The 21943-nt window shown below is 36.3% G+C and overlaps 1 protein-coding gene across 2 annotated transcripts in view; it reads left to right on the top strand.

Annotated features, from left to right (window-relative positions):
* Positions 1 to 19258, top strand: part of LOC149779687 (uncharacterized) — a 29175-nt gene extending 9917 nt beyond the window's left edge. The window contains exons 1-2 of one of the 2 annotated variants that reach the window (XM_089938663.1): positions 8169 to 8338; positions 16917 to 19258. In XM_089938663.1, the coding sequence (XP_089794789.1) occupies positions 17027 to 18148 (1122 nt within the window). In that variant the 5' untranslated portion in view covers positions 8169 to 8338; positions 16917 to 17026 and the 3' untranslated portion in view covers positions 18149 to 19258. Of the gene's footprint in view, positions 1 to 8168; positions 8339 to 16916 lie in introns of those variants that run through there. The other variant, XM_089938664.1, reaches the window with a different exon arrangement.
* Positions 19259 to 21943: the final 2685 nt, after the last annotated feature.

Below are 21943 nucleotides of genomic sequence, written 5' to 3'. Positions count from 1 at the left end.
GTTCTATCCCAGCTTGTATCTCATCTAAATTCAAACAGTCTTTTTAGCAATGTACAATCTGCATATCGCCCTTGCCACAGTACTGAAACCACTCTTCTAAAAGTAGTTAATGACATTCTCTCTGCGTTGGATAACTTAAAGATTACAGTCCTCACCCTCCTTGATTTGTCTGCAGCATTTGACACAACAGACCATGATATATTACTTCACCGTCTCCAGCATGTATTTGGCATTCATGATACAGCCTTACTGTGGTTCAAGTCCTACTTGGTCAACAGGACACAAATCGTATCTGTAAATGGAATACACTCCAGTCCATTTGATCTATGTTGTGGTGTTGCACAGGGGTCTGTTCTTGGACCTGTTCTCTTCATTCTGTACACTCAGTCGCTCTCAAGTGTCATAGATCATCATCCAGTGTCTCACCAATTGTACGCTGATGACACCCAGATATACAAATCTAGCCACCCAACTGAAGTTGATGCTACCATCCAAAGTGTAGAGAGGTGCATTTCTGATGTGAAATCATGGATGACATGTAACAAGCTGCAGATGAATGATGATAGAGGCCATTCTGATCACAACACAAAGACTTTTTCATTCACATCCTTTACCTCAAACAATAAATATCAGCAACGCCAACATTAAATTCACACAATCAGTATGAAACCTAGGTGTTACTTTGGACAGTACTCTCACATTGCACCAACATGTCATGAACATATGCAAGACTGCATATCTTGAGCTGAGACGCATCAGCTCAATTCGCAAATATCTTTCAGTTGATTCCACTAAAACACTTGTGTGTTCATTAGTACTTTCAAGACTGGACTATTGTAACTCAATTATGTCTGGTTCATCTCAATATCTACTGCATAAACTTCAAAAAGTTCAAAACACAGCTGCTCGGATCATACTTATAGTACCACGATCAGAGCACACCTCCCCGCTGCTCTGTACCCTACACTGGCTATCCATTCGATCCAGAATCAAACACAAAATTTGTTTTCTGTGCTACGTTTCACTGTCGGACTCTAGTCCAACATACCTATCCGATCTCACCCATGTGTACTCACCAGCAAGATACTTACGCTCCTCTTCTGATAATCGTATACTCATTATTCCCACTATGAAAACAAAGTGATATGGACAGCGTTCTTTTGCATACCAGGGCCCAGCAACGTGGAACGAATTGCCCACTGAACTTAGACACAAAGACACAGTAATCACATTCAAGCGGGCTCTCAAAACTCACTTATTTCGACTGCAAGAACAAACTTAAAGACCTAATAATGTTTCCTACCTGAAATATTCTCAGCATGTTTTTTTTTTAATTTTTTTAATGTTTTTCTACTTTCATGGTGTTTGTTTTTGTAATAATATTATTATATGTTTTTTATCATATAGGTGTTGTCTAATGTTGTAAAGCGCTTAGAGCTTCTAAAGATTAGGCGCTATACAAAGTCTTCATTAGTATTATTATTATTATTATTAATCGAGTCCTTAGAAAAAGGGGAAAAATGGACGTACGGCCAGAAAGAAATGAAGCTAGCAAGAAGGAAGAACGACAGACAGAAGTAACGAAGCTGAGAGAGAGAGAGAGAGAGAGAGAGAGAGAGAGAGAGAGAGAAAGAGAGAATATAAAAAGGTACTGACTAAACGCCATACTTGATAATTTACCTCTAAGTCAATCAAAATTGATCTGATTGTTTTCTTTCACATTATTTATACTTCAGCCAGCATGCAAATTTATTATACATCGAGAAACACTAAATTTGAATATAAAAGCTTGTATTTTCAGCGTTGTGACAGGTGCCATGAACAAGAACTTACAAAAGTTATTTTTATTTCCTACTGGATCAATCATAACTTGTTGGATTTAACTCTAATGCGATTAATTGTAGGAAAGAAATGGTATTATGTTTTGGTTACCATGTAGACTTTTCGTTATTATGCTTCTAACTACATTTGAATGAACTAAAATCAATGTTGATATTTTCCAGCGTATTTCTTATCCAAATGTGTATGGCTCAGAGTTAGATAGGAGATATAATATGAATTGATAGAATCTCGTGTCCATCGTAAAAACCGTGCATAATATCTGCATGAAACCTTTTATTCAGTTTTCTTTGTTCCCGATCTAATTTGGCGAAATGTGTTATGAACGTTGGACTACCCATTAATAAACGTGTTTATCGATATTACCCTCTGTGTTAAAATAGAAAATATATCATATATATTTGTCTATGTTTATATAAATGATTTAGATCCTGCTAGCTGTTCTTCATGCTATCTTCGGTCAGTAATTCGGAAGTGATATGCGCAAGCCGCCAGCACAACAGTGCGATTTTTTACCGCGTAACGGGGACGCAGTTTTCCGACTGATACACACTACGCTTTGAACCGAGTGGTACGTGTGTATTATTGTGTATAGCATGATGTGACAAAATGCCAACAAAATGGGGACATGCTCAGATACGTTTATTTTAAGGTTTGTATCATTATATAAGGCCTTGGCATTCCATTGAAGCCGAAATTAAAAAACGGGGACGTTCCGTTTCGAGGTGTGTCCCCGGTCTGTTGGTGCGTATTCACATGATCACCCCGTTTCGCAACTTTTACAAGCGCGCGCGCGCGCACACACACAAACACACACACACACAATAATTGTAACTGTAGTTAGAAATGCTTCTTAATATACTTGTAATATTACACTCTGCCGGTACGTACATAATATTAATTGCAATTGTGTTCCTTTATATTTTAGACAGATAAAGTTTATGTTGAGATTTTCTTGTCTATTCAGATCCCAGACTGTAATGATAGCTAGGTTGATAGGTAGGGAGGTAGGTAGGCAGATAGGTAGGTAGATAGATAGATAGATAGGTAGTTAGATAGATGGATAGATAGATAGATAGTTAGATGGATGGATGGATGGATAGACAGATAGATAGATAGATAGATAGATAGATTAAGCAGTCAAATCGACCAATAAATAGACAGAAAGATATACAGAAAGATGTTACGAATCTTAAACTCACAACGGCGGATCAAACATTTCAGACAAATGACCTTCAAGTTTTACAGATCTTGACAAGAAAACTACGCAACAAAGTTATTGGGTTTTAGTAATAATAGCCAATACATCTGAGTCAGTTAAAGGTCACTTGTCAATGAAAGATTCTGTTGTTTCCTGTTTCTAAGGTAACTGTGCATTCACCTGTAAGTGAAGCCCATTGCAGTACAGCTACACTTCCACTTCACTTCATTTTGTTTGCTTACGCACACGTAAAAATTGCATTGCTGTCGCTGTGAATATATGTTTACACTGTGCTAAATTCAACCCTTATGTGATACAGCCAAAGAATAGGCCGGCATTCCACCATTTACATACACCTTGATCGCACGGCACCTTCTATATGTGTAAGTTGTGATCTACGGCAAGGAAGACGGACGAAATTAGGTTTTACTTTATGTATTCCTCTTCTGACACCAATAATGTCATAAAATAGGTGACCAACAGTCGTGTAAATTGAAATGTTAAAAAGCTCGCACAATCATCAGCTGAAAGATCCCCTCCCCCACTCCACCCTAGTGGTTGCAACCATATTGTTCCCATTGCTCTTCTTAATTGGGGTGAGGGCTGGATGGATCCACGACAAGTCTGAGGTCGTGTTCTACTGGCCAGCTAACGTTTAGACTGATTTATCATACTAACAACTTACCCCCTCCCAAAATAAAATTATAAGTACCAATCCATCCATCCATCCATCTATGTCTGTCTGTCTATGTATGTATGTATGTCTGTATGTATGTATGTATGTATGTATGTGTTACTGGTAAGCTTTAGATCCTTGGAAAATACGATATAGAGTTTCCATCGCTAGGTTAGATATGTATCGGATAGTTCCGCCACCATTAATACCGACATTGAAGTGACGTCATCGGCCTAATTAAATGAATCGAATAATGTTGATGAGCGTCAATAAACATCAGTTTGTTCTAAACTGAGTTCAGTCGATAATCTAATAATGGAGCAAATATAAATTCCTATCTCATCAAGTTTACGACGTGTCCAACAATACTATTTTGCTAGATTTATGTTAGGGGAACTTATTTCTCGTGTTAAAAGGCTGTCAGTGTGTTCACAGCTTAAAATTAACAAGCAGCTTGCCTTCGAAAGGCATAATCTTTCGTTTATCTCAAAATATATTATAATAAATTCAAAGCAAGCTACAATAATGAATAAAACAAAATTTACTGAATTGTTACGAAGCACATAAATCGTGATTATGTCCTTGTCGACGATAACGGTTTCATAAATCATTTAAATCATTTACAGAATATTCGTAGTTTGATGAGAAATATCTATCTAGTACAAGTAGAGATGGTGGTAGTGGTGGCACTACTGTTATTATAAATAATATGTATAGTTCGTCCGCTTATTATCCTAATCTCAGTAAGGGTTGTTATGCATTGCACTGAATAGAGTTGAGAGGTCGTCCGCGTTCGATCTTAGTTTTATATGGGTTGTTATGTGTTGAAAAGAGGTTAGAGGCCGTCAGAACAGAAGTTTATAGCTACGTCATTTGCCTGATTCGAGGTGATGTTGAAAAGAACTGACGATAAGGAGTTTATAACAAATTGAAATAAGAATGCCGTAATCAAATACAGATACATATATCAGCCAGTTTGCAACTTTTTCCTACAATACTTTAGTTGAACATTTACATAGAAATAACTTAATTCCCTTGTTGAAAGGGTTGTCATTAAGTACCCAGAGCAAAGAACTGGAAAATTAGAAAACAGTGTCCTTTCGAAAAGCAAATCGTATCACGTACCTTGATATATTTTCATTTACCTTGATATGATTTTTGAATAAAAGAAACTCACACGGTTACATCAATAAAATTGAAAACTAGCTGGATTGTTACGAGGGACGTAAAATTATCCTTATATATCATTCTCATTGAAGAAGCTATTCTCACGATTTCACACACAACCTACAGAATGTATCGTCCCGGAGACACAATCAATGTGCATTTTGACAAAGTAATTTGCTTGAAAAATCTGTTTATATAAACAAACAAGTAACGTAGCAAGAATTCTGCCCCCCACCCCACCTCCTCTGCCCAGGAAAACTTAATTTTGGGGTCCCTCCACATACGATTTCGCATGTTGCATGAGCCACAGGACCTTTCCCCCTTCTCCACCCACCCACCCTGCCCAGTGCGGGGGTTGCTTGCAACGCCACTGAAACAAACCTTTTTCTCTCTCTATTATATAAAAAGTCCTATTTTTGATGAAATCTCTCAACATTTTCTTTTGGGGGGAAGTAATTTGCTTGAGATATCTAGATATCCCTCTTACTGAGATATCTACCTATCACGCTTATTGAGATATCTACCTATCCCTCTCATTGATATATCTATCTATCCCTTTTATTGAGATGTCTACTTATTCCTCTTATTGAGATGTCTACTTATTCCTCTTATTGAGATATCTACCTATCCCTCTTATTGAGATGTCTACCTATCACTCTTATTGAGATGTTTACCTATCACTCTTATTGAGATATCTACCTATCCCTCTTACTGGGATGTCTACCTATCACTCTCACTGAGATGTCAACCTATCCCTCTTATTGAGATGTCTACCTATCACTGTTATTGAGATGTCTACCTATTCCTGTTATTGAGATTTCTACCTATCCCTCTTATTGAGATGTCTACCTATCCCTCTCATTGAGATGTCTACCTATCCCTCTTATTGATATATCTTCTCATTGAGATGTCTACCTATCCCTGTTATTGAGATGTCTACCTATTCCTGTTATTGAGATGTCTACCTATCCCTCTTATTGATATATATACCTATTCTTCTCATTGAGATGTCTACCTATTCCTGTTATTGAGATGTCTACCTATCCCTCTTATTGATATATATACCTATCCTTCTCATTGAGATGTCTACCTATTCCTGTTATTGAGATGTCTACCTATTCCTGTTATTGAGATGTCTACCTATTCCTCTTATTGAGATATCTACCTATCTATCTTATTGAGATGTCAACCTATCCCTTTCATTGAGATATCTACCTATCCCTCTTATTCATATGTCTACTTATCCCTCTTATTGAGATATCTACCTATCCCTCTTATTGAGAAGATTTGTCTCTTTCGATGAAATATCTCGTTGTTCCATGATGCATCCTGCTATGATGTTCCAGCTGATAATGTCATTGATATTTTAAAAGGTTTGCTTTTTATATTGAAACTGCCTTTTTTAAGGAATATTACATTTTTGGCCATTATCTTTGTTTTAGTACCTTTTTCGATGCATGAACATATTCGCCACAATATAGCTATGCTTGTGCTGGTGTGCCATTAAACCGAATACATAGATACATACTAGATTTGCTGAATACATAGATACATACTAAATTTGCTGAATACATAGATACATACTAGATTTGCTGAATACATAGATACATACTAGATTTGCTGAATACATAGATACATACTAGATTTGCTGGATACATAGATACATACTAAATTTGCTGAATACATAGATACATACTAAATTTGCTGAATACATAGATACATACTAGATTTGCTGAATACATAGATACATACTATATTTGCTGGATACATAGATACATACTAGATTTGCTGAATACATATATACATACTAGATTTGCTGAATACATAGATACATACTAAGTTTGCTGAATACATAGATACATACTAGATTTGCTGAATACATAGATACATACTAGATTTGCTGGATACATAGATACATACTATATTTGCTGAATACATAGATACATACTAGATTTGCTGAATACATAGATACGTACTAGATTTGCTGGAATATTTTACAGAATTCAAGTCTCTGGGTTAGATATGGTAAATGTCAGATGCTGTTAGCAAAGTCCTTTGCAGTGACGTCATCAGCCCGATTAAATGAATAGGGTGATCTTAAATAATCTGTAACGAATTGAATTCAGTCGATACTCTAATAATGGAATTCCGTAACCTTATGTAAATTCATACATTATTAAGTCTGCGACGTTTCCAAATATACTGTTGTGGTAGATTTACGTAAGCATAAGTTATTTCTCTTGTGAAAAGGCTGTCAATGTGTACAAACAATTTGATACTGAATGAGCTGTGTAATTTAGGAAGTGGAATCGTTTCATTCACCACAAAGCATTTATTTGTAATAACTTCAAAGCCAGCTACAACAATAATATGCAAACTTGTTGAATTGTTAGGAAGCATATAACGAGTGTATTTTCACTGTTCATGACAAAACAACTCCAATTACAACGGAGACGCATCTTACAGGGTATTCATTGCAAGGGGGAATATTCTGCAAAACTTGTATTTCCATACACTGTGTATGTGTGTGTATGTATGTATGTATGTATGTATGTATGTATGTATGTATGTATGTATGTACGTACGTACGTACGTACGTACGTATGTGTGTGTGTGTGTGTGTGTGTGTGTGTGTGCGCGTGCGTGCGTGAGTGCGTGCATGTGTATGTATCCACCTATCTAGATAGCTACCTATCTACCTATTTATCGTATTAAGCATCTATTTATCTACCTATCTATCCATCTTTCTATAAACCCGGTGTCTGTATGTCGATCGACTGACCACTAGGTTGGTAGATGGTATACTGATTATCAGATAGGTCCATCGGTACTTCAAACGGTCGGGATGTATTGAAAAAAAAGTATATATTTAACAGGTAAGAAGGGAGGTATGTGGGTAGGTAGGAATGATAAGTATGAAATAGGTAGAAGACTTGTGTTCCGCAAAACCGTCTATTGTATAATAATTATACAGTAGGGCTTGATGCACCTGATCAAAGGTTTGAACTTTTTTTTTTTTATTAAGCAAGCCATACGCAGTAAAATAAATCCCAGCGATTTACGTTGCCATGTTGAGTGTACATATAAAATTGATCGACACATAGGTCTTACATTCATTCACCTGCCTCTAGAACACTTTCCATTATCAATAATAGCCTGTGTAATTGCCAAACCCCGTCACGCAATGCGGCATGGCGAGCTTTAAACGGCAATTTGATTAATTAGCGGGCATTAGCCTTAATTACGTAACTGCAGGGGAGTTTTACTTTGCTACGTGATGCAGATTTAGTTTCTTGGGATGCTTGAAAACAACTATAGTAACATGGACGAAGGAAGTCAATGGACTTTTTGTGGTCTTCGACGTGGTTGTCTTTCGTAAATTGGTTGCCGTGAAGGAAAACTGTATTTGAGATGTAACTCTTGTTGGCGACTTTATCGATAGTATATCGTTGAAGGTAGGCAAACGTGTTTTCCTATTGTTGTTTTAATGTTATACATATGACAAATTGTTGTCCCCTTTGTTGTTTTGTGTTAAGAAATGCTATTTTAGTTTTAGTTCTTTGTAAAGGGCTGTAAATAGTTCATTAAAATTCCACCCAAGTTTTCATTCACAATGCAAATTAAATGTGGGACTTCTGGAATTATGTCACTCAAAAACTATTTCCAGATAGCAGAAGTACTCTCTATAATTATTTTGAAGGGAGTATAGTTTAGTCATCTTTTACTATGGATAAATTCAAGGCAGTAGAGTTTAGAAATTTATTCTCTCTCACATATATATATATCGTTTTCCATGGAGTTATCCCATTTATCCCATAATAATAAATTATCTATGTATATCTTGAAGGAGTGGATTTTATACTGTACTATGTACACTGTCCATGTATATCTTGAAGGAGTGATTTCGTACAGTACTGTATTCACTTTCCATGTATATCTTGAAGGAGTGGATTTTATACTGTACTATGTACACTGTCCATGTATATCTTGAAGGAGTGGAGTTTATAGTGTACTATGTATACTGTCCATGTATATCTTGGATGAGTGGATTTCATATAGTACTGTATTCACTTTCCATGTATATCTTTAACGAGTTGTTTAGTAATGTATTGTTAATGCGATGGGTATGTATACCTTGAAGGTGTGGAGTTTAGTAAATTTTTAGAGAACACTGATCATGAGAACTGACGTTAAATTACTGATGCAGTGATAGTAAGTATGTGAAAACAACGACTTGTGAATTCATGACGTTAAATTACTGATACAGTGATAATGAGTATGTGAAAACAACGACGTAGCAAAAATGACACATCAACTATTTAATTGGAGGTTCGCTGTTGTCTATTGCTGGAATGTATTTGCAATTGAGGAAAATATAAAAAAATAATTTAAAAAATAAAAATAATGAAAATTCAACAATTACATGCTAAATTTAAGAATTGAACTTCATATTTCGCATGACTTGTGAATTCATGAAATTAGAAAGTTGATTAAAACTGCAAAATCTGCCCTATCAAAACGAAGGCTGTTGATGCATGGCGTGTCGATTTTGAAACTTCGGGACTTCTTGTATCCTATAGAATATGAAGTTCAACTCTTATAAATACATAAGTAATAGTAACTGTCAAGAAATATATAACATATCTATGTTTTAACCTTTGTTTATAAATATTGGCAAATTACACAAGACAAATACATAAGCATTTGGGGGTGGGTGGGGGTGTTATCGGCCAATAACGTCCAGCTTCTTCGTCACGTGTTTAAAGAGGGCAACTGGCCACTGAAGTTCAACTCTTTGTACAGCATTAACTGGAACCTTGTTTTGTAGTAATGGGATTGTTTTAGCACATCTTCTTATGGTTATGGACTGAGATTGTAAAATTAAAATACATTGATAACATAAAGTTTTTAAGTTACGATGGTAATTTTAATTAAATCTTTAAGTTTAGTCTATCCGTGTGCTATATGTATTTGTATCCCTCTCAAGTGTTATGTATATTTAATTTTAGTTGTTTAATTGTTTTTTTTTTTTTCATTATATTTTATTGTAATGTAACAAGTACGTTGAATTTGACCTTGTCCAAAATTGAGTTCATTTCTATTTGACCCGAATTGACTTTTGTATATTTTATTCTGTAAACAACTAATACATAGCTAAATTATTCCCTGTGTGTATGGGTTTAAAGTCAGAATTATTATTAATAGAAGTAAATATGTTTATTTGGGTATAGGTCTAGGTTTTGGAATTTAATTAGTGCATTTAACGTAGTCCAGGCTCCGGTTTCTAATAAGAACTAACATTTTTATTTTGTAAACATCAAGATCATTCCAGAAGGTTATTTTCCATTAGGTAATAGTTTTGGGGTTTTTGTGTGTGTAGAAAATGATAAATGTGAGCTGAGGTCAAGTAGAAAAGAATTTTATTGAAATTAGTGCTTTCAAGTTCTAGTGCAATCAAGTTATATTATTTGTTGTGGCCAGTATTATTTCGGGCTATAATCTATTTTCTTGAAAATATGGAATTCAAGTGATTATTTTCTCTGGAAATGCAAAAGTGTTCTGATAAAATTCTTGGATTGAGACATTCACTGGAATTTATAGTGAATTCAAACCTGGAATTATATCACTGTGATTCAACAAAAGACTGTTTGTACATCAAAACTCTACGAGCTACCATAGACACGTTGCCTTCAGTTTTGGACTACTACTGAATTTTATTCAGGACTTTAAATTATTAGGACTTGAATATGTAATTCTAGGATAATTTTGGGATTTGATTCGCAATACCGTAAGTTCTTTTTCATTTTCACTTTGTACTGTAGGGAAACAAATTATTTGTTGGATTTTACAAAGCTTGCTGCTTTTTACTCTTTTCTGTTACTTACTTTTATGAGCATAGACTCGTAACCAAAATAAACCAGTTAGCCCAGACCGACACAGGGCACATGAATGAATAAATCATTAGCCCGGACCGACACAGGGAACACGAATGAATAAATCATTTAGCCCGGACCGACACAGGGAACATGAATGAATAAACCAGTTAGCCCGGACCGACACAGGGAACATGAATGAATAAACCAGTTAGCCCGGACCGACACAGGGAACATGAATGAATAAATCATTTAGCCCGGACCGACACAGGGGGCATGAATGAATAAATCATTTAGCCCGGACCGACACAGGGAACATGAATGAATAAATCATTTAGCCCGGACCGACACAGGGAACGTGAATGAATAAATCATTTAGCCAGGACCGACACATTGAACATGAATGGATAAATCATTTTGCAATACATCATATAATAATTTTAAATTCCCGCAGATAGTGTAGCTTTTGAGGCCGAATCTGCACCATCCATGTTGTTTGCACGGTTGAGCACATGTCAGTGACTCTATTTAACCTCTCACACAAAGCAAGGAGTCAGGTTATTTTTTGTGTGGTAGTTTTAACACAAAACAAGTGTCGGGTCATTTTCTGTGTGCTAGTATTCACACAAAACAAGTGTCATGTCATGTTCTGTGTATTAGTGTTCACACAAAACATTTGTTCCGACAAAACAAGTGTCTGGTCGTTCTCGGTGTTGTAGTGTTCACACAAAACAAGTGTCAGGTCGTTCTCGGTGTTGTAGTGTTCACACAAAACAAGTGTCAGATCGTTCTCGGTGTTGTAGTGTTCACACAAAACAAGTGTCAGGTCGTTCTCGTTGTTTTAGTGTTCACACAAAACAAGTGTCAGGTCGTTTTCAGTGTTGCAGTATTCATTCAATCAAGTATGTAAAGCCTTCATGGAATTGTACATTACTATACTGGTCTTATTTCATTGCAACAGTGATCATTTAAGCCATCTGTCCATTTCTTGCAACAATGTTGTGAAGCATCTCAGTTAACTATCTGCTAAACAGTTAAATGTCTGTTATTTCAAATTCGGTGAGGTTAGGGTAAGCTCCCTAAGCAGGTGTCTCATTTACCTGTCTGATCAACAGTTAAATGTCCGTTATTTCAAATTCGGTGAGGTTAGGGTAAGCTCCCTAAGCAGGTGTCTCATTTACCTGTCTGATAAACAGTTAAATGTCCGTTATTTCAAATTCGGTGAGGTTAGGGTAAGCTCCCTAAGCAGGTGTCTCATTTACCTGTCTGATAAACAGTTAAATGTCCGTTATTTCAAATTCGGTGAGGTTAGGGTAAGCTCCCTAAGCAGGTGTCTCATTTACCTGTCTGATCAACAGTTAAATGTCCGTTATTTCAAATTCGGTGAGGTTAGGGTAAGCTCCCTAAGCAGGTGTCTCATTTACCTGTCTGATAAACAGTTAAATGTCCGTTATTTCAAATTTGGTGAGGTTAGGGTAAGCTCCCTAAGCAGGTGTCTCATTTACCTGTCTGATCAACAGCTAAATGTCCGTTATTTCAAATTATGTGAGGTTAAGCATAGTGTTAGCTCTTTAACCATGTGTATCATTGAACTATCTGCTAAACAGTTACATATTTGCTATTTCAAATTCTGTAGGGTTTTAGTTGTTACATCACAACATAGTGGAACAAACTGCTAAACAAATAATTGATATCACCACAGAAGAGTTGCAAAAATCTGAAAACTGTTTGCCAGAAATTGAACGTGATAATGCTACACAACAAGTTGCTGGTTTACACACAATTCAACTCGGGTTTTTAAAATTGTATCTGCCAAGCATATTTTGAGTCTTGTCTCGATCTTGTTGGAAAAAGGATTTTTCTAGCCTGGTACAAACGGTCGTAGTTTAACCTTATACACAAATTTTATTTAGCAGACGATATGCTGAGTGAAAATGCCCGTATCTCTTCTGTAACAATTACGTAGCTTACACGTGAAATCAGCACCGTAGAAAATTAGTTTTGTCCGAATTAGTGTCAATAACCTTTTCTTTCAGTTCTCTTCAATCCATACCGAGCATTTTCTGACGCACGGAGAAATTTATGAATTTTCCCAACTTTTATTAAATTTGGGTTTAGTTATTGGAGTTAAGGCTTCCCTCTGATATATGTTGTCCCCGTTCTTGGAGTTAAGGCTTCCCTCTGATATATGTTGTCCCCGTTCTTTGTTCTTAACGAAAAAAGAGTCTTCTCCCTTGCTGTTTCACTCTGGATCTCGACACGGAGTTCTCTTCTTCTGTTACTATAAATAGTTTGCATTTCTAATAATAGAAGCTTTACATATTTAGCTCTGCTGGCCTATTGACATGTAATTCAGTGTTAGGGGACGTAACTCAAAATCGATCACTAGAACGGAACAATTACACAATTCATTGGACATTTCTCTTGGAATCGTTCTAATAATAATGATGTTCTACAAGCATTTCAGAATCGTTCAATAGAAAATGATATTAAAAAAATTATTGCTACAGCATCTTGTCTGTAAATATTTTATGAACTCTTATACAGTTCTCTGTTAAGGGATGAAAATTAAAGTAACGTACTATTTATAGCCTACCTACTGTATTTAACAGGTAACTGGCATAGAGAACATGCTTAAACCAAAACGCATATCGTGGTCTTCTCAATTTCACTGTTTGCCTGATCATTCTGACAAATGTTTTTCTGTGTGTGCACGTGTATGTGGGTGGATGGAGCAAATATAACCAGGATTTCTACAGCAAAAGACACCGCCTTTTGTAAAACTCCACGTCTTATCGCTCTAAATCAAGTATTGTATGGGGTATCACGGCTGACATAATAAGTTCATTCATATCCAAATGGCTTTTGATTTGATGGAAGACCCAACATATTGTGGAGAGCCATCTAATAGTAAAAAAGCGTCATCTGCGCACTGACCCGTTTTATTTTCTCTGTCATTATCAAATATACCAGCAATATTTCTCTTATTTCTGAGATCAGCTTTGGGAAATTATATTCCTAAAATAAATAGGTATGTGGCTGATGTGCCTCCATGACGGTACGCTCGATCTGAAAAAAAAAGAACTGAGACAGATGACCATCCTTAATTTGGACTTGTTGCAAATTACTCTAAACCACCCATAAATAGAATCGCCATAGTTAAAAGATTTCAGAGCATTTTCCCAAATTGTCCCATTCGACAGAGTCAAATGCTTTTCCAAACTGAACAGGACAAGTCGAGACTGAGCTGTTTCGTCGAGGTGGTTTATAAAATCATAAAAGTCAAGCATTTTCGCCAGCAAAACTCCTTTTCAAAAAAATTCTGGTTATCACTAATAATATAAGTTAGCACTTCTTAATCATATTTGCTACTGAAGCTGATGTTTTATAGTCAATATTCAGCAACTAATTTTGTCTCCAATTTTACTTATAAATCTTTCTAACTTTATTTTGTTTTGTAAATGATTTGTTTAAAACTAAAATTTCGGCTTTACTTCTTTTGGTGTGTTGTGTTCCTTGTTTTACCTTTGTCTGTGAGTATTTAGTCATCTCAGTTCTAATTCGAAGATTTTCGAATAGAGCTATTCATTCCATTTTAGCTTTACTTGTAGTGAATCATATTTATCCCCCTCAAAACAATATTCTTGACCTGTACATACAATACATTTTGAAGCTATATTAGGTTATTCCTTTCTACGAAATCTTGCATTGAGTTTCCAATAACTATGGGAAGTGTAAATACCTTTCTGCAAAGTCTTGCATTGAGTTTCCAATAATTATGGTAAGTGTAAATACCTTTCTGCGAAGTCTTGCATTGAGCTTTCAATAAATATGGGAAGTGTAAATAAAGATATGTATAAAAGTTATATGAGAGTGGTCTCTTTTTTACCATGGAACAATACATAAATATGTGAAATATGAAAACGTGTCCTCCAAAATCAGGAAATAATCTAATCAGCTTTGTTTCAGGCCACGGGATTTCTATTATGAATAATATGATCAGTATATGCTTTAAGTTCTATGTTCCTAACACAGGGACTATTTTTTACTACGCCACCTTAGGCCAGTCAAGTCATGGTTTCGAGCCACATTTTGCCTGTAAAATTGCATCACATTTGCCAACATGGTCACATAAACGGTATCTGCCGACGACGAAACAGTCCCTTCTTGTTTATTCCATTGTATAATTTACCAGTTTCCAACCATAAATACTGCATCTGCAGTCACACAACCAATGTACACCACTAGAGTTTAATAGGGACTATGGAACGACAGGGACACGTAAGGCAACAACAACATTTGAACTCCCTTTTCATTTGGGCAAACAGTTTTAAGACACAATTTCTGACGCCACACCACCTACTTTTTCTCTTGTTATCAGTATATTGATATCTTCTTTTGTAACAGCCCCTTTCAGGGTCAGTTTCATTTCATGCTAATCCCTTTTGTATCAACCTCTTTCAGGGTCAGTTTCATTTCATGCTTTTTCACTATTGTAACAGCACCTTTCAGGGTCAGTTTCATTTCATGATAATCCCTTTTGTAACAGCACCTTTCAGGGTCAGTTTCATTTCATGCCAATCCCTTTTGTATCAATCTCTTTCAGGGTCAGTTTCATTTCATGCTAATCCTTGTGTATCAACCTCTTTCAGGTCAGTTTCATTTCATGCTAATCCCTATTGTAACAGCTCCTTTCAGGGTCAGTTTCATTTCATGTTAATTCCTTTTGTATCAACCTATTTCATGGTCAGTTTCATTTCATGCTAATTCCTTTTGTATCAACCTATTTCATGGTCAGTTTCATTTCATGCTAATCCCTTTTGTATCAACCTCGTTCAGGGTCAGTTTCATTTCATGCTAATCCCTATTGTAACAGCTCCTTTCAGGGTCAGTTTCTTTTCATGCTAATCACTTTTGTATCAATCTCTTTCATGGTCAGTTTCATTTCATGCTAATTCCTTTTGTATCAACCTCTTTCAGGTCAGTTTCATTTCATGCTAATCCCTTTTGTAACAGCACCTTTCAGGGTCAGTTTCTTTTCGTGCTAATCACTTTTGTATCAACCTCTTTCATGGTCAGTTTCATTTCATGCTAATTCCTTTTGTAACAGCACATTTCAGGGTCAGTTTCATTTCATGATGACCCCTTTTGTAACAGCTCCTTTCAGGGTAAGTATAATTGCATGCTAATCCCTTTTGTATCAACCTCATTTTGGGTTAGTTTCATTTCGTGCAAATATCTATTGTAACAGCAACTTTCAGGGTCAATTTAATTTCATGGCAATCCCTATTGTAACAGCCCCTTTTCGGGTCAGTTTAATTTCATGCAAATTGATATGGATTCGGTTAACACCACTCTGTTCCTCAGTGTCAATAACTAAGTCGCCTTGGTCCAACATTGCACTCCAGTCTGGGACTTAGAGTTTGACTTGGTTTGGGGCTTTGGCTTTTCTTTCCTTCTCTTCGCAAACTTGAATTGTGGGCGATCTGACCTGTTTCTTACGATTACTCATGGCATTAAAATTAGAATTGCAATAATGTAATTATTTCCTCATCAAAAGTCAGCGGATTATGCTATCAATAAGCATGAATATCTATATAATTACAAAAGGGGTCGGGGCGTTAAACCCTATAACAACAAAAACAGCTACAACAAAATGGGGCCGATTCAAATAGTTTAGATCATAAAATATGATAGAAATAATGCCAAGAACTTATCAAAAGAATTAGAAAATTAGGCTTTTCTTCAAAATTGCATATTCCACGGGAATTCTGAGAAGATATTTTCAAAGAGGAAACATTTACATATTGATATTTCCAATCTGAATCGCCCCATCATGCTGTAACTTGTACTAGAAAAAGCAACACCAATACCTGAAAGAGGCTTACACTAAGTCGCCCCATACTGTAACTTGTACATAGAAAAAACAAACACCAATACCTGAAAGAGGCTTACACTAAATCGCCTCATACTGTAACTTGTACATAGAAAAAAAAAAACACCAATACCCGAAAGAGGCTTACACTAACTTTTGGCTCTGGTTGGACTTCTTGGGTGAAAACTCATAGTGCTAACTTATTTAGAATCACATATTGTGGTCTGTATTTTTTTTTAAATAATGGATGGACAGTAACATACAATTACTATTTTCTTTCTTCAGATTGTGGTCTTATTACAAGGAGAAGATTGGCATTTGCATCTGGTCAGCATCTTCTGTAAGACGAATACTTCGAGTTGATTTTCTGAAAATAATGGAATTTACTTGTGCGGATGACTAGTGACTTGCCATCAGCATGTGAAATGAATATGCACGAGTCTCCGCAGACACGTGATATAAGCACCAATACTGAAGACGAAGAGGTTGAGCCGACCGATTACAGGGCTTCCTCAAGGAATAGATTACCTCCCTTAGACGAACGAAGGGAAGACGATGGGAAAGGGGATATAAACCAACCCCGTCCACCTTTGGCACTGATTGAAAACCAAGTTTCCTTTGAGCACCAACAGTATGAACAATGGGCGCGGCTTCCTGCACGTCGGCCGCTGGTGCCGTTGCAAAACAAAATGGTTCCCATTCAACAGCCTAAACCACGCTCACTTGCCAGATCTGACAAATCAGACATCAACGATGCTCAAGTTACCAAAGCCAAGCCACATGTGGTCAGAGAGAAGTCTGTACTTTCTACACTCACAACATGCTTGAGTTTAAAAAGAGAAAAAACAACCCTAACCCAGAGAAGCTTTTCAAAGGAGAAGATTTTTCATAAATTCAAAAATCCCTTAGCTCTTGCTAATGCAACCCTTCTAGATTTATCCGATGAGGAAATGATCAGTTTTAAATCTCAAAGGGATCTAAAAGGATCAGCCGAGTACCAGGCTATTCGGGAATTCCATCAGGAAACTCGTCTCAAGATGGGTCGGGCAAAACTTAGGGATCGCTTCCCGATGCCTGTTTCTGTAAGCTCACCGCGTTGCGTCGGTGAACACGTTTTCTTAATTCACGAACCGTGTCGATCCTCGGATGTACCGAAGTTTAAAAAGAAGAAAACAAACCAGAATTCTGATATCTCATTTTCGAAGGAAATGGATTCGAATTCAAAACTGGATAGAGAAAGTATCCCACTGTTGCATTTACCGCGATCCAAGACTCATTATTCTGGCCTGTCACCACGTAAACTGCCCATCAGTAGATCGGCAATAAAAATGTCAAGTGCGGGGCTATTTGATTTTTCTAAAATGGAACAATTCGACACGCCTCCCGGATCGCAGCAAAAGTCTTCGGATGATAGACTGGCTCACAAGGAAAATAGAGACTTTGATTTATCCATGAAGGGTTCACAGGTTGTACTTTACAAATCTCTGCTTCCAACAATAAAAGATTCAGGAGGTTGACGAAACAGTGATATGTCATATATCTGATTGTTTCGTTGAATTTAAATGTTTTCTGTAAATTGCGTGTTTCTTTTCTGTCATTTGATCTTGTAAATGAAAACCAGATGTTTATGTCTTTACCCACATGCTCACAAAAAGACTTACTGTTGCGAATGGCTTTTAATTTCAAGCGACAAAGTCTATGGCATCAATCCTAAAAGAAATGTATAGGGGAAGTATTGCATGTTTTCTTAACTAAACACAAACAAATAAACAAACGAAAATACAGTTTAAACTTGTCACATTCATATAAATATTGGGTTAATCTTGGGACTTCTTGTCTTATTACCCTTATAACATGCAGGTAAATCCCACTTTTTGGCTTGAAATATATATGTACATCAAAATAGAAAATAGTTTGTACACTTCTGCAAGTCGTAATTAGTTCAAAATTGCGATGGCATTCTTACAGATCTAACAATTTGTTCAAGCTCGTATTTGTAACTGAAAAGACCCCCACTCCAAAAATATATTTGTAACTAAAAAAAAACCTAAAATGTAGTTGTAACCAAATGACTCATAAGACGTACATAACCAAAGAGGCCCCAAAATGTATTTATACCCAAATATCCTAGCATGTATTTGTAACCAAATATCCTAGAATGTATTTGTAACCAAATGACCCAAAACATTTGTAACCAAAAGACTCGTAACGTGTATTTGTAGCTCAAAGACACCTAAAATGCATTGTTTTTCATTTCATGCCCTTTTTTAATATAAGGTCGTTTAATTAAGATATAATTCAGAGTGTAAACATTTCAAGTGAGAGTCAAGTAGAATGAACTGATACAGTACCAAACAAAGACAACTGTTGCTACTGAGCTTGGCACTGATGTGGGTACAATCCTCTGCGCAGGGCTTCGGAGGAACCGGCGATGATACATCCATACAGAGAGATGATACATCCATACAGAGAGATGATACATCCATACAGAGAGATGATACATCAATACAGAGAGGTCCAGACGGAGTTCTTGTTATATAAGTAATGCTTACAAAATGAACGTTTTTATTTTTTCATGGTTGTATAATGTATACCCATGACACTCTTTCATTACATATAATATTGTTCTCTTTTTCTCTTCCTATTTTCTTTTGACCATTCTCTCTTAATCTCTTGCAAATTAAAAATTAAGAAAAAAGAAGCACAACCCTCCCCTTCAAAACCCAAAAAACAAACACAAAAACAATAATAGTCACATTTTTAGATGAGTCTCAACTTTAAAAACATTAAGTATTAGACAAAGTTACCATTGCCAGAAAATGTAGTTTTTGTTCTATTGAATACATGAGGGAGTTGCCACTGGTAGAAACTTGTATTTTTTTTCATCTGTTGAACGAAAACGAGAGTTACCACTGGTAGAAACTAGTTTTTTTTCTCTTTCTTTTCTTCTTCTGTTGAATGCACGCGGGAATGCATGCGTTCGGTGATATATATATATATATATATATATATATATATATATATATATATATATATATATATATATATCCCAATCTGATGAAAATGAAGCCTCCGCTGTCCTACGTGAAGATCTGATGACGACCCTTAAGGGTCATGTTCTGGTGACCTTTGAATTAGCCAAAGGAAATGCAGCTTTCAAAACTCTGAAAGTGAATGAAATTGTCTGGTTCGCATTTATGTTTTTCATCCACACTCCACAGTCTCCAAACACGAGGATATAAGACTTCATCTGACTGGTTGAAATCATTAGCGATTATGGTAATAACATAGGTTACCAGAACATGACCCCTAAGCGGTCGCTGTCAGATCTTCATGTGTAACAGTGGAAATCTGATTTTAATTGACCTTCTGTCTTAGTTCAGTATAAGCGTCACATAATGTCAGTGCCAGATTACCAGTTAAGCACACTGAACACGTGCTTGGGACACCAGCCAAACAGGAGCACCTGAAAAATTAAAGTTAATTGTTAATGATAAAATAGAATGAATATATATATATATATATATATATATATATATATATATATATATATATATATATATATATATATATATCACCATTTCGATTTGCATGTACGTGTATTTTGATTTGGAATTATGGCAACACTGACATTTTCCGACCTTAATAGTTTTAATATTATTGTTTGAGTTTCACCTTTTGTAAGAAGGGGGTGAGGGTCACAATAATATTTTCAGTGCTTAGGGTCCTGGAAGACCTTTATCCAGCACTGCATACTGTGATAGAAGCAATCTTGGATGACAATTTAACGAGGACAGTCTATGTTCTCCGCAGCAATAAGAGAGATAACTCTGCCAGAACTAAAGAGGTGTTAGAGGTAAGAATTATCCTGTCACTAGAGATACAATTACACTGATGTGTAACACATTTAGAAGAAAAAAGATGAAAGTACAGTATCTAAATATAAAAGAACTTAATTTGACATTTTAAATTTTAATTTTACATTTTAAATGAGCTTGGGAAAAACTACAAGTATTTCACAGTATCAGCAAGCTTTGTTGTTCGCTTCTGTGTACAATGTTCTTTACATCTTTAACAGGCTCCGCCCCCGCCGCCTCCATTTACGGAACTTACACATTGATACCATTTTACCTCAGTGTAGTCAGTGCACCAAACCAACTATAACAATTATAGTTGTGGAGGAGGGGCAGAAGGGGTGGGCAGCTCAAATGCCTCACAGAAGTGACTTTATACAATTAAAAATAAGTGCACATATATAAGCACTACCGCATATACATTAAAAGTACACAAAGCTGACGTATTCAAAATCCATTGGACAGCGGAATAAAATATGAACGTATCGTGAAATGCTTTGCTGTTCTCAATGGTTCATCGGGCGGCTTCAAGGTGATGCAGATGTCATAAATGTACATCGTTGTACGCGTCAAAGACTGGATGGTACTGTTCCCTAAATACTTTGTTGAATTTTCTCAACATCGAAAATGTTCTGTACCGATGCAGGGCGGCGTTACTATATCAACGGATGCCCTATACTGCCCTGAAGCACTGCGCAGATACTGCATCAACTGATATCCTATACTGATTCAAACTCATTACATTTGGACTTGTGATACAATTTGTAGGAATATTTGGAATTTAATTCAAGATGCTGTACGTTCGTTTTAAATTTTCGCTTCGTATTCTAGGGAAAAACATTTAGACTTTTACAAAGCTTGTTGGTTTTCGCTCTTTCTGTTACTTATTTTAAGACAATGAATTCGTAACAAATGGGACCAGAATCTGTCAGTAATTGTACAATCACACGTCATAGGTATTTAGTACAGAGGACCTAGCAGACACTATGGCGAGAATTTTTAATTAGAGAACAGCTTGAGAAGATAAAATCTGATAAGAACGGACGCAGTACCCATATACGTGATACTGGGGGATTTTAATTATAAGAACGGACGCAATGCCCATATCCGTGACACTGGGAGACTTTAATCGCAAGAACGGACGCAATACCCATATCCGTGACACTGGGAGACTTTAATGGCAAGAACGGACGCAATACCCATATCCGTGACACAGGGAGACTTTGATCGCAAGAACGGACGCAATACCCATATCCGTGACACTGGGAGACTTTAATGGCAAGAACGGACGCAATACCCATATCCGTGACACAGGGAGACTTTGATCGCAAGAACGGACGCAATACCCATATCCGTGACACTGGGAGACTTTAATCGCAAGAACGGACGCAATACCCATATCCGTGACACTGGGAGACTTTGATCGCAAGAACGGACGCAATACCCATATCCGTGACA

Source organism: Sinohyriopsis cumingii, chromosome 17, assembly GCF_028554795.1.
Source record: "Sinohyriopsis cumingii isolate HCF-2022 chromosome 17, ASM2855479v2, whole genome shotgun sequence".
Classification (NCBI taxonomy): domain Eukaryota; kingdom Metazoa; phylum Mollusca; class Bivalvia; order Unionida; family Unionidae; genus Sinohyriopsis; species Sinohyriopsis cumingii.
Note: the sequence above shows the minus strand (reverse complement) of the source record. Positions and strands in the feature narration are given on the sequence as shown.